The 15,795-nt window shown below is 39.6% G+C and overlaps 1 protein-coding gene across 2 annotated transcripts in view; it reads right to left on the bottom strand.

Moving 5' to 3' along the window:
* Nucleotides 1-233: 233 nt before the first annotated feature.
* The window catches only part of LOC135203644 (TBC domain-containing protein kinase-like protein), a 39,864-nt gene continuing 24,302 nt past the window's right edge, over nucleotides 234-15,795 (bottom strand). For both annotated transcript variants that reach the window (XM_064233491.1, XM_064233490.1), the window contains exons 9-19: nucleotides 8,975-9,115; nucleotides 8,276-8,425; nucleotides 7,851-7,959; nucleotides 6,329-6,490; nucleotides 5,980-6,157; nucleotides 5,497-5,703; nucleotides 5,159-5,320; nucleotides 4,314-4,465; nucleotides 3,250-3,395; nucleotides 2,352-2,517; nucleotides 234-1,760 (exon numbers count right to left, since the gene is read on the bottom strand). In XM_064233491.1, coding sequence (XP_064089561.1) covers nucleotides 1,659-1,760; nucleotides 2,352-2,517; nucleotides 3,250-3,395; nucleotides 4,314-4,465; nucleotides 5,159-5,320; nucleotides 5,497-5,703; nucleotides 5,980-6,157; nucleotides 6,329-6,490; nucleotides 7,851-7,959; nucleotides 8,276-8,425; nucleotides 8,975-9,115 — 1,675 coding nt within the window. In that variant the 3' untranslated portion in view covers nucleotides 234-1,658. The remainder of the gene's footprint in view (nucleotides 1,761-2,351; nucleotides 2,518-3,249; nucleotides 3,396-4,313; nucleotides 4,466-5,158; nucleotides 5,321-5,496; nucleotides 5,704-5,979; nucleotides 6,158-6,328; nucleotides 6,491-7,850; nucleotides 7,960-8,275; nucleotides 8,426-8,974; nucleotides 9,116-15,795) is intronic.

Here is a 15,795-nt window from a genome sequence, read left to right as displayed (position 1 = left end):
AGGGTACATCCACTTTAATGCAGACTATCAATGTTCAACTTTGTTGGAGAATGGCAGAGGGAAAAGAGGAATCTGACTATTATTATTATTAATAGAGCTTAGTTTTTCCAGACCTCTGAGTCTCAAGTAGACTCTTCTCGGGCTGGTTGGAATCTGACTAAAGCAAACAGAGCAACTTTTGTCACTAATAAACACTTTTACATCAGCTTTTCCCTTTCTGGTGGCTTTGTTGCAAGGTATTTTTGCCTGAACTCCTATCAAGTCAGTCTCTCCATTCATCCTCTTTCTTTATGATTTCCTGGATATTCCTATAAGTCTTTGTCTTGTTACTTCCATATCTATAGCTTCCCTGACCAAATTTTGCTCCTGTTACTCCCATATCTACACCTTTTCTTACCAACTGTTCCTCATGCCTGTTCATCTCCATCTTTGAGATCTCAATCTTTTCTTCCACCAGCTCCTTATTAGTGATATTGTATGATCTTCCCACTATACCCCACATTCAGTGAACTTAGAGTGAAAACATAATAACTAACAAACTATGACAGTCTTCTTAATTCATATGTAATACATAAAACCATTTACGACATTTGAAAAGATGAATAGTACATATTAACCAAGATATTTTTTAATAACAGATAACATAATGGCATGCATAACGACTAAGGATGACAACTGTTGAAACTGGTAGCTCAATAAGGCAGTCTATAAAACCATCATGATTAGATATTTGTATGACAATACAGTTGCAGACAAATTGAAAAAGGCAGTAGTCACTAATAACAACTGATAAAGTGTTTTCCTGCTAAGACAAAACTTGTTCTATTTTATTTGATCTTTAATATTATTTTTTTCTTTAACAGTATATTATCTTTGTAATAGGGAAGAGAATGCGCCAAATTGAAGGTAATATATTTCATTACATGGCTCTTATACCTGCAGTCTAACTTGCTGTATGGGGGGGCCGCAGAATTTTGTTTACATTTGAGGCTGGAATTGATTACTCACTACCAAAACCAGATGTTCACTACCCATAGGCTAAACTTGAACACATGACCTTCCCCTTGTAAGGTGCACCATGAATTTTCTTCTTTTCTTTGGAGAAAATTTAATTTTGCAAAAACTTAATATGAGGGAGAACATTACCATCATAGAAAAGACAAAAAATGTACATAAAAATTTGTTAACAAATTAAAGAGTTAATCAGCCACATTCAATCTAAAAGAATTAGCTCAGTCTGAAAGAACTGGTTAAGGATTAATGAAACCTAACTTGACAGGGTCTATTACATCTTTCTTTGGAAAAAAAAAAAAAAAACCTACAGTTGCTCTTAACTAAATTTTATACTGTATCTAAATTGCTCAAACAAGATCAACACAATTATTTAAATAAATTGTCTTCAGTATTTCCATAACATTAAGACTGTTACAAACAGTATGGGCAATTATGATTCATTACATCATCAAGACGTATGCTCAGGTTTTGCTCTGCAAAACTTGGTAGTTGCAAGTAAAGTTAACTTATGTGTGACAACCTCAAAGTAATAATAAAGAACTGCAGTCTATGCAGATTCTGAATTCATCACAACTCAATATTTACCATTCAAAGCTTTGTTGCTGATGAAGGCATCTCAGATTTCGAAGAGGTGGATCTTGCAATCAAGATGGCACAACCAAAGCTCCTGATGCACGAAACACTTCCACGCCTTTGTGAAGCGTACACACGCGTTGAAACTCTTGACTCAGAAGAAATTCAGCAAACTGCATATGAGACATTGCAAATTTAAATTAAGGTCACAAAAAAATCCTCCAATGATTTAATACAGAATAAGGAAACTTTGCCCAAGAATGCATTTATGAGTACAGGCAGTCCCCGGCTTACGATGTTCCAGGATACGACGCTTTTCAATTGTATTCATCAAAAATTATTTCCAGGTTTACAACGCATGTTCTAAGATTACGGTGCCAATCTAACGGAAGAAATATGACTCCAAAAAGACAAAATAATTAATATTTGAAGGTTTTTTGATGAACAGTGTAATAAAAATGCAGTTTACATGGTTCTTAATACACCCAAACCATTAAGGTAAGGTTTTTGTAGTATTTTTGACGATTTTCGACTATGTTCTGACTTACAACGATTTTCGGCTTACGATGTGTCTCAAGAACGGAACCTCTGTTGTGAACCGGGGACTGCCTGTATTACTGATAAAAGTGATAATTTTTTAAATTGTATAATAATTTGTAAATTCTGAATGATAAACAGTCTACTGAGTAATAGAGAAGTCTACATAAAAGATATACTGTGTGATGCAAAGACCTCTGAAGATTATAAAATCTCATATCACTGACCTTGACAACCTGACCCCAATTATTACGCGATCCCATCACTGTGATGATTTTCCCACGATAGGACTTCAATTCATCTGTCATTGGTCCTGGAACCAGCAATCCCTCGGGAGTTATGGATGTATCAGCTGGTAAGTTAATTGCATCTGCCAATGTGCCACGGTAATAACTAAGCAGTAAGTTAAGGATTCCAGTTTATACAGTAATGATACTGAAGACTGACTACAAATTTCCCTTATGACCTTTCACAAAACTGGAGATAATTTATCTATCATACAACATAGAAATAAAATAATATTTGTATGCCTTATAGCACAGTCTATAAATGTTCATGTACTCTTAGCATACTGATTAACATCAATCAATCTGTGCTATTATACCTACGTACTATTACACTTCTTCTATCCATATGCCTAAATTAAAAATATTGAAATAAAATATAATCTATTATAATCTATTACAGTGCCTACTTACCAACATTCTGGGATTTCATATTGGAAAATAAACATTTAAGCAAAGACATAATACCCTAAAACCACCTGCAAAGGTGTAAACTATTTAAAATTTTAGGAAGGTATTTACATTAAAACTACTAACAAAAGTTTCAAGTCATAGTAAACATTACAGTCACAAGAAGGAAACTGTTATAACCAAATTTGTATGGCTCTTCAGTTACCAAACCCAATAATGGTGCAATATCTCAGTGTCAATTGGTGAGGGTAGCAATCCAACATCTGACCATTTCATACCTGTAAAATGGTAACCAAATACTATAATAAATGCTGCCTAGCTAATGACAAGGCAACCTTCAGGTAATTGCTCTAACTTGCAAAGTTTTATATCCACAATCCCTGTAACAAAGATGTGATCATTGTTCCCAGTCATGCATGGCAAAGGATACTCCTCAGCAGAACGTACATCTACAACTAAAACTTTGGCACGACCACTGCGACTCCTCTTGTGAGCTAGAAGTTCTAACACGTCAGCACCACATATACGAGGACACCTCTCTTTCTTCAGATCACTGAGGTTTACAGGTTCCATAAGCTATTAAAAAAAAGAAAAAAACCATATGAACTGTATGACAACAATGAACACATTAAAATGTTAACAAAGGATAAACGAAGATAAGAGCAGAATATTTTATTTCACTGTTCAAGTTTTTTTAAACCTGCTTTGTATAATGAGATGTTTACTAAACAAACAACCCAATCACACTGGCTTTTATTTATAATGAAAATATCTATGTACATTTAATTTATAATTTTTTCTCCTATGCAATATAAATTTCCTGAAAATGGGCAAACATACAGAAACAGTTCTTGCTTTCTCATCCATCATAAGCAAAATAAGTACAGTAAATAATGGTGTGATATGCCCAAAAAGCATAATTTATAAGAAAATACAAGACCAGGATGAAACAGCAAAAATTGTAAATAAAAACCTACCACAATACAGTGGACCCCGTATTCATAATGGATGCATACCAGACCCCAACGAATAGCTAAAATCCATGAATGTGTACTGAAAATCCCTCTAAAAATGCTTTTACCTAAGTATCTTAATAGTTTTATCACAAAAAGTTCATTTAGTCATGAAAATTATATGAAAATACTGTAATTAGTGAATATCTCTTAGTGATAAATACTGCAAATAGGCAAATTTTCATCGAATAATGAGTATATATGTTGCATAGATAAATCTGTGGATCAAGAAGTCCATGAATTGCAAGCTCGCAAATCCAGGGGTTTACTGTAGTGTAAATCTGTTTTACACAAATCATATGATAGAGAGAGAAAGTGTATTTCCACAAAGTAAGCAAAAAATCAGAGTGGGCATTTGCATGCCATAAGCAGACAATGACACACCCAATGCAAATACGTAGTGAAATCATTGCTAAAAAAAAAGGGGGGGGGGGATATGGTTCCAAGTCTAGTTTTTAAAAAAGGCAATATAAAAACTTACCAGATCTTGACTAGCCTGTGTTGTGTGTGGTGATGGTGACAACTGCTTTGTTGGATCTGGAGGAGGCCGTTCATGCTGGCGATATGTGACTGACTGCGGAGTTGAGCAAAAGACCTGTACAGATTCCTTCACCACACGTTCCATGTCTATGTCTATGATGAAAATTAATTTTGAGGATATTATTAGATATGAATTTCAAATAATTTTTAGTGTAAAATATTATTTATGGCAGTTCCAGCATACATATAGTACAAGTATTCAAGTATTTAATTTATGATTATAGTACAGTAAGATATTCATTCCATTTGAATACTAGACATGTAAAAAAATTCAAGTCTGCTAGAACTGTTATTGTACCTAAGTGTGCGTGTGTTTACATTTTCAAGTGATTTTCTTTTTGTAGTTTGCTATATGCATACCATTTTGTAGTGGTCAGGACTTACAGTGGATATACGTATGTACTACTTTCTTAAGACAGGTGGGTGTGTGGCTCAGATCTTGAGGGTGAGGGTGTGGCTGTCATTGTGTTGATGCAGTTTTGCATTAAGCATGAATGTTTGGGGTGTGTATAGCTCATGATTTTTCTCCCAACTGAACTAGCTTTCTTTCTTTTTCTTTGCATTTCTATATTCAATTGCCATTTATTTATTTAGTAGAATTTAAATATGTTTGGGAAAATCACTTTTATGTTTCAATTCATGAAGTATTATGCTCTCTCTCTCCAAAACACATAAATAATATAGTAATAAGGAAAAGGAAATATGTAGTACACATAATAAAAGCTTCCTAAAAATACCTCAATCAGAAACTGCATGATAATAATACAATAAAAGTCAAGTAGTTACCTGGCATATCTGAGAATAACAAAATACACTCATTGAAGCCAAATTTCAGCAACCTGTCTTTTAACTGCCTTAAAATAGCAACTCCTATGCACAGTGGTAGGGAGGCCTCACCTAGCAGAAGGGTATCCCACAAGAGAAATATTTTGTGAAGTGGAAATACATCTGTTTCAAATAAAAAAAGAAAAAATAAGTATCAGTCAATACTTACTAAAAAAAAAACATGAAATTAGAGTAGTACCTTTTACACAAATCAAAATTATGTAACATATATGAAAAGGAATACATAATTATGAATTGCATTTATAAAAATAATAATAATGTACCATAGTTCTACTTACGCGTGTACATGGTCAAAAACCAAGGAATGGCATACAATTCTGGAATAAAACAAATGTCATCCAGGTGGTTGAAAAGCTGTGGATCGTGGAATGCAATCATATGTGAAAATTTGGCAAGATACTCTTGAATGACTGCACTGTTATCTCGCAGGAAGAACTTGTGTAGATACTTGTCAATGAATCTTGACAGACAAGCAAATGCTAAAGCTGCAGATCAAGTAAAAAATAAAATTATTTTTCCCATGTACAAAAAAAAGTCAAATGTGAATCATTATTTTTTCATATATTCCCACTGAAGATTAGTAAACAATATACGTATACATATATATACAGTAAAGTAAGTCATACTTAAACTTTCTAATACATAATATTAAACCCAGAGTTATTCTTGCAAAATAAGTACTACTGTACTGTACATATTCATTCGTATCTGCATCAGTAGAATTCTTACAATAAAAAAAATAAATAATACATAATACTAACCTTCATTGTTAAAGTTAAGATACAAAAATGGAGCGCACAGGGAATCAAGGCCTTGCCAATATACCAAATGAGAATGGGACACAACCCATGCTTTCAAAACTCTGGTAAATTTTTCATGGCCTTGAGGTGAAGACAAAAGCTCATCATACTGGTGGCATCGAGGGATATCTACTTCTATCTGAAATTGCAAATCATCACAGAAACTGATGAATATAAAGCAAAAAAACCAATGATCATTCCTCTTCCATACAGAGCTTGATAACCCTTCTGCAACAGTTCCAGATTAGTTGACAATACCTGATACTAGATATGAGTGCCTTAAATATAATGTAGATCATTTACTACTTACTTGTCTATCTGTGGTAGTAGGAGTTTCTTTATCTATTTGCTGATATGCTTCTGCTACTGCACCATCAACATGCAACAGTGCTGACCACACCAGAGCTCGATAATATGGTGGGGTATCTTTATGAGCCTCTCTCTTAATGCTCTCAACTTTAAAGGGATAAGCCTGGAAATAAAATGCACATTCCATTGACATGACTGTGTATTTGATGATCTCTTGAGACAGCTATGATATTAATAATAAATAATTCAAACATTTAAACCCCTTATACGTACTTAATATTTCTTATTAACTCTGTTACTAAATTTTCCTCCTACCACCCTAAAACCAACAAAATCATTTCTATGGAATTTTAATCACTGATAATTGCACTGGAGACAGTTATCAATTCTAAAAGTTAGAGAAATTAAAAACTGTTTCATATTTAATTTAAATTCTCAAGATACCTAATTACTCTGATTATGAGAGTGAGTTAATAACAAATTATAATTAACAGATTTTCAACTTCATTTTATAACACCATTTATTTTCTGTAATCAGGGAATGAAAAAGATGGGGATCAACCACACAAATAAAAAGGTTTGCTTCTTCTGGGAAACATTTTTGAGTTGATAAAATAGGAACAAGAAGCTTGGCATTACATGGACTGAAAGACTCAGCATTCAAATGATAACTGAATTCTGCAAGGTAAAATTTAAGGAAAGGCACCACGAGAGGTGTTCTGAGGTCATATAACAGGAGAAGGATCTCTTTTAATCTCAGTGAAACAATGACTAATATAACACCTATGGCAGAGAGACATGGAAACTGGGGGAAAGAGAGAGTGAGAGATGTAAGGTTATAACCCCTGATCAAATAATCTGCAAGGGAGCCAGTCCTATCAAGAAGATCAAATAAATAAGTAGGTACATGTACATCAGGCATAAGAGCAAAACACAAAGGAAGATACATAGTATATAAGACCAGCACTAAGATTTAATAGCTGGGATATAAAAAATAGAAATAGCAACAACTACACTCTAAACAATACAAATATCATCTTAGAATACCTAACCTATATAATCTTATCACGACAAGTCTGACCTACTCTAACCTGAACCCCTATAAGAAGTGATGACAGTGACATGTCCAATCACTTTTTCATCAAAAATTATAAAAAAATTAGATAGTAGAAGTGATAGAGAAGTAAGTAAAAGCTGCATTACAGAAACCCAATTATGTTAAGTTCACACGATCTGTGGTAAGATATGAAGACAGAGCAATTCAAGATTTGCATCAGACAGTTAACTGTAATTGAAATATGGAATGTTTAATTGCCTGCAAAAGCCAGAATAATTCATATTCAATAATATTCTGTTTGCCTTAACCAAGTAAAAAAGACATGCATTACTACTGTGAAACAAAGGCATGTACGTACCCCATATAAAAATTTTTTCAATTATCACCTAACAGGTACTTAATGCATATATGACAATTATACTACATGTTACTTAGCCTTAAATGACAATTCGCTGGTCATACTTACTTGCAAAAGCCTTTCAAAGATAAGGAGACGATGAAACTGGTACTCTACGTCACGTTCTCTAATTACCAATGGAAGCTGACTCATCTCCATATCATCTGTACCCGATTCCCTAAAATAAAATTTCAGAGTTAAAAATAATTCTGCCTTTCATTTAGTACTTTCCAGCATATACATATACAGAAACTTTTGAAAAATTGTCCCTTAAATTGCCTAAAAACAAAAAGTAATGCCATAATTCTTTTCTTAGATAACCTAGACTTGATTAGATCTTCTTAACTCCATTCTTTTAGCAAAGGTTAAATAAAATTCCAACAATATTCCAACAACATATAACTGACAATAGAAATGGAAAAGAAGATAGAAAACCATTTATCAGTACCTATTATGAATAATCACTTAATATTCAGCAAACATTAATCACTCACCCTTGGGTTATGAGAGGATAGTACTTTTCTGGAGGAATATGAGACAATCTATTGAGTAAAGTACCGAGAGGTAAAATGATGGTTGTTGCTTCTAACAAACAGTGCCGGTTTATACCACTGCCAAACACCTCTCCTTCCATTACCATCACACTGAAATTCCCAATTAAAAATGTATTCAACACTTCTGCGCTCAAGACTGCAAATAGACTATAATTTTGTCTAGAATTGAAAAAGAATACAAGTGAAAGTATGTTCTCTCACATAGTAAATTTCCACACGTCCCAACTTCCCAGTGTTAGTTACTATAATGATGACAGCATTCTGTTACGACTACTGATCATTTCAAGATGCTATGGAGTAACAATGATAATCATGCATGAACACCAGTACAAACTATGAATTAAAACAGAGAAATCTGCCCATTAGGCCGATATGTATAACAGAACAACAAATGCATTTTTTCTATAAACTTATTACTGAACTGATGCTTTTATAACTGTATATCTAAATACCTTCCAAAACAAATCTTACAGAAAGAATGGCAAAACTTAAATGCAGGACAATAATTTTTTGCTAAAAAACATGAAACTGGATAATACATTTATGTAAGTACAATAATACAAAGTAAAAAAGAAATTGACCAACTTTTTATTTTAGTAAAACCTTTATATGTACTGTAAATGTAAAAAATCCTTTTACCTTGGTAAGGACAGGATAGCAGGCTTCGTACGAATAAGCTTTTGTTTCTTTAGTTCCTGTTCCACATTACCACCTACTAATTGCCACAAATGGTAAATTTCTCTCATGCTTCTTTCACACAACTGTTCTCTGCCACCTAACCTAGAAAAATAATAAAAATATCAAGATCATTTACATTTAAATATTCCACAATTACTACAGGCAGTCCCTGGGTTAACATTGGGGGTTCCGTTCCCGGCCGAGCATCGATAACCAAAAATCATTGTTAACCCAAACATCATAATAATTTTGGTAATAAATGGCATTTATGACACCACAAGCACCGATAAACCACTTACTGGCGTCGAAATTTGCTTACTGACGCTGATAAACAGCCTACCGACGCCAATAAACTGCTTATAGATACCAATATGTACACTGCCGACTGCCACAAAAAATCTGATTAACGATGTCACTTGTCAAGTGTCACAAAACTGAAACACCATTAACTGATGCTGCCAATACGCAGGCCTGCCTGTAAATGGATATCAAATATTTACAATTTCCAAGCATAAAACACTTTGTATCAAGTTTACTAATGGAAAACAACCTCCTTAAGAGGTTTGGAAATTATTTAGTGGTCTAAATAAGCTAGTTAATAATAATAATAATATTATTAAGAAGCTAAATAAAAATGATATTGTTAAACTACAATAAAGTTTTGTACATACTTACCTGGCAGATATATACTTAGCTATAGTCTCCGACGTTCCGACAGAATTTCAAATCTCGCGGCACACGCGACAGGTAGGTCAGGTGGTCTACCTTACCCGCCGCTGGGTGGCGGGCGTATGAACCAATCTATCTCTCCAGCCAGATTTTTTCTCTTTCACCTGTCTCCTGAGGGGAGGCTGGGTGGGCCATTAGACGTATATATCTGCCAGGTAAGTATGTACAAAACTTTATTGTAGTTTAACAATATCATTTTTGTACATGAACTTCCCTGCCAGATATATACTTAGCTGATTGGCACCCTTGGTGGAGGGTAAGAGACAGCTAAAGTAATAAGGAGAGATAAGAAACAACTGATGTTGTAGGATATAAATAACCTTGGTTCTTACCTGTTCAGGCAGAAGACTTCATTGATATTATCTCTGAGTCTGCGTTGCCTGGAGAGCTACAGCTAGGACGTGACCTGATGCTGAAAGACTCTCGGATCTACCACTGGGATATGTGATCCCTTTGTGTGGTAGAATCCAAGTCGGATCCTGTTAAAGGGAGTTCGTCCCTATCTTAACAGGTCCTAACCACTACTACTGCAAGGAGCCACACTCATCAGACCACCTAACCAAACTACTAAAGATTAGTATTACGACCTAAAGAGATGCCTTCATGCATCCTCTTTAAGGCAACCAACAACAACAAATACAAGGGGGAAAAATTTATACTACTAAACAGGATGAGTTCCAGCTCCCTGCCCCAGCACTGAATCCGCAGATACGTACGGGCCCAAGGCGAAGCATTTTTCGTAAGTGATTCTCACATCACGTAAGTAGTGGTTCGCGAACACTGACTGACATCTCCAGAATGTTGTCTCCATCAGATTTCGCACGGACATATTCTTGTTGAAAGCAAGAGAAGTTGCTATGGCTCTTACTTCGTGTGCTTTCACTTTAAGAAGCCTAAGATGTTCTTCTCTGCAGGATCCGTGTGCTTCTTTGATGAGGCTTCTCAAGAAGAAGGACAATGCGTTCTTCGACAATGGACGAGTAGGCTCTTTTACTGAACACCACAGGACCTCTCGGTTGGCTTTCAGTTGCTCTTTTCTTCTAAGGTAGTATTTCACCATTCTCACTGGGCAAAGAGTTCTCTCGGGTTCTTCTCCTACCAAAGAAGATAACCCACGAATCTCGAAGTTCTTGGGCCATGGACTTGATGGGTTCTCATTCTTTGCAAGAAAACCAGGAAGGAAAGAGCAAATGAGAGAGTCCTCCTTAAAACCCACATTACCATCAATCGCCTGAAGCTCACTCACTCTTCTGGCGGAAGCTAGAGCCATCAAAAACAGAGTCTTCCTGGTAAGGTCTCTGAATGAGGCTGAATTAGGGGGTTCAAACCTAGAGGACCCAAGGAATTGAAGGACTACATCCAAATTCCAGCTAGGTGTCTTAGGATACTGCATTTTCGTTGTATTAAACGACCTAATAAGGTCCTGTAGGTCCTTATCTTCCGATAAGTTGAGGCCCCTGTGCCTGAAGACATTCGCCAACATACTACGATAGCCTTTAATCGTCGAAACGACTAAGCCACATTCTTGTCTTAAGAATAAAAAGAAGTCTGCAATTTGATTCACAGAGGTACTGGAAGAGGAAACGTTATTCCTCTTGCACCATCTTCTGAAGACATCCCACTTCGATTGGTACACTCGTAATGTGGAAGACCTCCTCGCTCTAGCGATTGCCTTAGCAGCTGCTGACGAAAAGCCTTTCGCTCTGACCAGTTTCTGGACAGTCTGAAGCCAGTCAGACTGAGAGCGGGGAGGTTTTTGTGGTACCTGTCGAAGTGGGGCTGTCTGAGTAGATCGCTCCTTAGAGGAAGCGATCTTGGAAAATCCACTAGCCATTCCAGCACCTCTGTGAACCAATCTTGTGCTGGCCAAAAGGGAGCTATCAAAGTCATCCTCGCGGAATCTGACTCTGCGAACTTTTTTAAAGTCAACCCCAGAATCTTGAAGGGGGGAAACGCGTATACATCGAGTCCTTTCCAATCGAGTAGGAGAGCGTCTATCCCTATTGCTCCTGGATCCGAGATGGGAGAGCAATACAGATCCAGTCTTTTGTTCTTTGAAGTTGCAAACAGGTCTAAGAGAGGCCTGCCCCACAACTTCCAAAGGCTCCGGCAAACATCTTGGTGCAGAGTCCACTCTGTGGGAAGGACCTGATCTTTCCTGCTGAGGAGATCTGCCCTTACATTCCTTTCTCCCTGTACGAATCTGGTGAGAAGTTTTATCCCCCTTTCTTCTGTCCACAGAAGAAGATCTCTTGCTGTTTCGTACAGAGAGAAGGAATGCGTCCCCCCATCGTCCCCCCCTGTTTCCTGATGTATGCCAGAGCCGTGGTGTTGTCCGAGTTTATTTGCACAACTGCTCCTGTCACATCTGACTCGAACTCCTTCAGAGCAAGCCACACGGCTATTAGTTCTTTCCTGTTGATGTGCCAGGAAGACTGGTCCCCCATCCAGGTTCCTGACACCTCCTTGGTTCCCAGAGTCGCCCCCCAACCTGTTTCCGACGCATCGGAGAACAACACCAGGCTGGGTTTCTGGGATTGAAGAGGCAGTCCCTGCGAGAACTTGTCGGGATCCGCCCACCATGCTAACTCCTTCTTGATTTGAAGAGTAATTGACAGGGAGAACTTCAAATCCTGAGAAGGACGACTCCAATTCCGATGAAGAAAGAATTGGAGCGGTCTCAGGTGCAACCTTCCTAGGGAAACAAATTGCTCCAGTGAGGAGAGCGTCCCCAGCAGACTCATCCACTCCCTCACTGTGCATACTTCTCTCCCTAAGAAGGTTGTTACTTTTTCGAGTCCCCGGGCTATCCTCTCCTGTGACGGAAAAGCCCGAAAACTCAGAGAGTTCATCTGGATCCCCAGATAAACGCACTCTTGAGCGGGAATCAGACTTGACTTCTGCAGATTGACCAGAAGTCCTAAGGAATAAGTCAAATCCAGGGTTTTCTTCAAGTCCTTCAGACAACGATCTCTGGAATTGGCCCTTATAAGCCAATCGTCGAGATAGAGCGAAATCCTCACCCCTTCCAGGTGAAGCCATTGTGCCACATTCCTCATGATGGCCGTAAAGACTTGGGGGGCCGTGGAGAGGCCAAAACACAGGGCCCTGAATTGGAAGATTCTTCCCCCCATCATGAATCTTAGAAACTTCCTCGAGGAAGGATGGATTGGTACGTGGAAGTAAGCGTCCTGTAAGTCCAAGGACACCATCCAGTCCCCTGGACGGAGTGCTGCTAACACCGAGGCAGTGGTCTCCATCGTGAACTTCTTCTTTTCGACGAAGAAGTTCAGGGCGCTTACATCCAACACCGGTCTCCATCCCCCTGAGGATTTCGGAACTAGGAACAGGCGGTTGTAAAAGCCTGCCGAAAGATGATCTGCCACTAGTTCGATCGCCTCCTTTTCCAGCATCTGATCTACCGCTAGTCGGAGGGCTTGATTCATGATGGGGTCCCTGTATCTGGCCGTCAACTCCCTCGGGGTATTCGTCAATGGAGGCCTCGAAGAGAACGGGATTAGATAGCCCTTCCTCAAAATTGACAGGGTCCAGGCATCTGCGTCTTTCTCGGGCCCAGACTTCTGCAAACTGTAAAAGCCTGGCGCCTACAGTTGTCTGAAGGACTTGAGTCTTACTTGGGAGGTTTGATTGACTTCGTAAAAGTCCTCCCTCTTCTATTTGGTTTCCGACCTCTGAACGAAGAGGATCTAGAGGTAGATGCCCCTCGAAAGGGTTCCTGAGAGGTCGGTTTAGCTTTCTTTGTCTTAGTCTGGAAGGTAGGGCGCGGCTTCCTTGCAGACTGTGCTAGAAGGTCCTGCGTAGCTTTGGCAGAGAGGGCCTTCGAAATGTCTTGAACCAGGTGTTTAGGAAACAGCTGTGTAGAGAGAGGGGCAAAAAGCAAAGACGATCTCTGAGCATGTGAGACCGACTTTGTCAAAAATGAGCAAAATACTGATCTTTTCTTCAAGACCCCTGCTCCAAACAGTGAAGCTATTTCGCTGGCCCCATCTCTCACCGATTTATCCATACAGGATAAGACACAATTCAAATCCTCCGGAGAAAACGTGTCCGGTCCTTGAGTTTTCTTGGCTAGGACTCCGAGGGACCAATCGAGAAAGTTGAAAACTTCCAAGACTCTAAAAATGCCTTTTAGAATGTGATCCATTTCATTCATTGCCCACGTAGTTCTGGCCGAATTCAAAGCTGATCTTCTAGTGGCGTCTACTAGTGCCGAAAAATCTGCGTCAGCTGAAGACGGAAGGCCCAGTCCCAAGGGTTCTCCTGTCTCATACCAAAATCCTGTCCGTCCTGAAAGCTTCGACGGAGGGAAGGCAAACATTGTTTTCCCCGCTTCCTCTTTAGTACGCATCCATGAACCGAAACTCTTGAGCGCTTTCTTCATAGAAAGAGTCGGCTTCATTCTCACACACGAAGATCCTTTCGTTGCTTTCGCTGTGGAGAACAACGAGTGTGGAGAAGGAGGAGCAGTAGGGCTCAAAGACTCTCCGAACTCCTGAAGGAGAAGTTCTGTGAGCTTCTTGTACGAAGAAACTGTTGCCGATGTATTAGTTTCTTCCTCAGAGGCTTCCTGGTCTTCTTGAGGAGGAGAACGGGGATGAGGATCCTTATGAGAATCCTTAGATGATTTCCTAGCTGGGGTACAGTGCGATGAAGGAGACAAACGTCTTGAATGAGGAGAAGATTCCAAAGTAGAAAGGCGTACAGGAGAACGACGAGTTGTAAAAGAAGGACGCTTATCTGAAAATTCTTGTCTAAACTCGCATTCTCTAGAAAGACCACGTCTATCCCTAGGGAAACTACGAGAGGGAGAGCGCCTGCTAAGATCCTGTCGCCGATCGTGAGGAGAGCGGCTACTAGGCGCCGAGCGCCTATCTGTCACAGGGCGCTTAGTGGAATCCTGGCGCCTACCAAGCGGCGAAACGTTGCTAAAAATAGGGCGCCTTTCAGGAGCAGGGCGCTTGAGAGGCTCTTGATGCCTACGAAGCGGAGAGCGGCTGCTACGCTCTGAGCGCTTAAACGAAACAGGGCGTTCTGCGAGATCTTGGTCCTTACCAAGGGGAGAACGTCTGTAAGGCTCCGAGCGCCTAACAGAATCAGGGCGCTTGAGGCGTTCTTGACTTCTAGCAAGAGGAGACCGATCAGGAGTAGGGAGTCTCGAGAACGAAGAGCGCCTACTAGGAGAACGAAGCAAACGAGGATCAAGGTGTCTTTCTCCAGGAGAACAGCTACTAAACGAATGACGCTTACCAGGAGCAGGGCTCCTACTAGACTCTTGATGTCTTACAGGGGAGGAGCGAACTCCGTGCGAAGAGCGCCTACCAGTCACGTTATCCGAAGCCCGACTACAGTAGTCGGAAGGAGAAGTGCGCCTACTTTCAGAAGGGCATTCCCTAGGTTCTCTGAGAAGACGAGGAGAAGAAAGAAGAGACGGAGACGACGAACCAAGTCTTCTATGACCTGAGCGACTCTCTCTTCTTGCACGAACTCTAGAAGAAGGAGAAACAGAAGGGGCTGAGCGTCTACCCGAGGCAGGAATCCGATTTGAGGAAATATCTTCATAGTCCAAGGAGCGCCTATCCGTCGAATGGCGTCTCGACACCTCCGAGCGGGAGTGGTGTTCCTCTCGTGAAATGTTACGATGAGAAGAAGAATCCTCAAAAGAAGGAGAACGCCGATTACAAGGAGAGCGCTCTTCCGACGAAACGCGCCTCGATCTCTTGATCGGGAGAGACAAATCCTTCCTTCTACGCGATCTCGATGCCAAGGAGTCCGCCAAGGCTGTGATCTGAGCTTGTAGGCCCGCTAGTACTCGAGAAGGAGAGTCCCCAGGATCTTCTTCCGAAGCAAGCTCAGCGCGAGGCGCGGGAGAAGGAGGGCGATCCCCGGATCTCCTAGGCTTCTTTGCTTGCAAGGAAGCTACATCAGAAAAGTCTTCTGGGCTGGACGCTAACGTACTGAAGGGAGCCTCCGCAGCCCTCTTCAACGGGCGTGACGCCTCCTTAGAGCTCCACCCACGCTTCGGCGAAGGAGAA

Source organism: Macrobrachium nipponense, chromosome 36, assembly GCF_015104395.2.
Source record: "Macrobrachium nipponense isolate FS-2020 chromosome 36, ASM1510439v2, whole genome shotgun sequence".
Classification (NCBI taxonomy): domain Eukaryota; kingdom Metazoa; phylum Arthropoda; class Malacostraca; order Decapoda; family Palaemonidae; genus Macrobrachium; species Macrobrachium nipponense.
The sequence above is the reverse complement of the archived record's forward strand: the minus strand, read 5'-3'. Positions and strand labels throughout refer to the sequence as shown.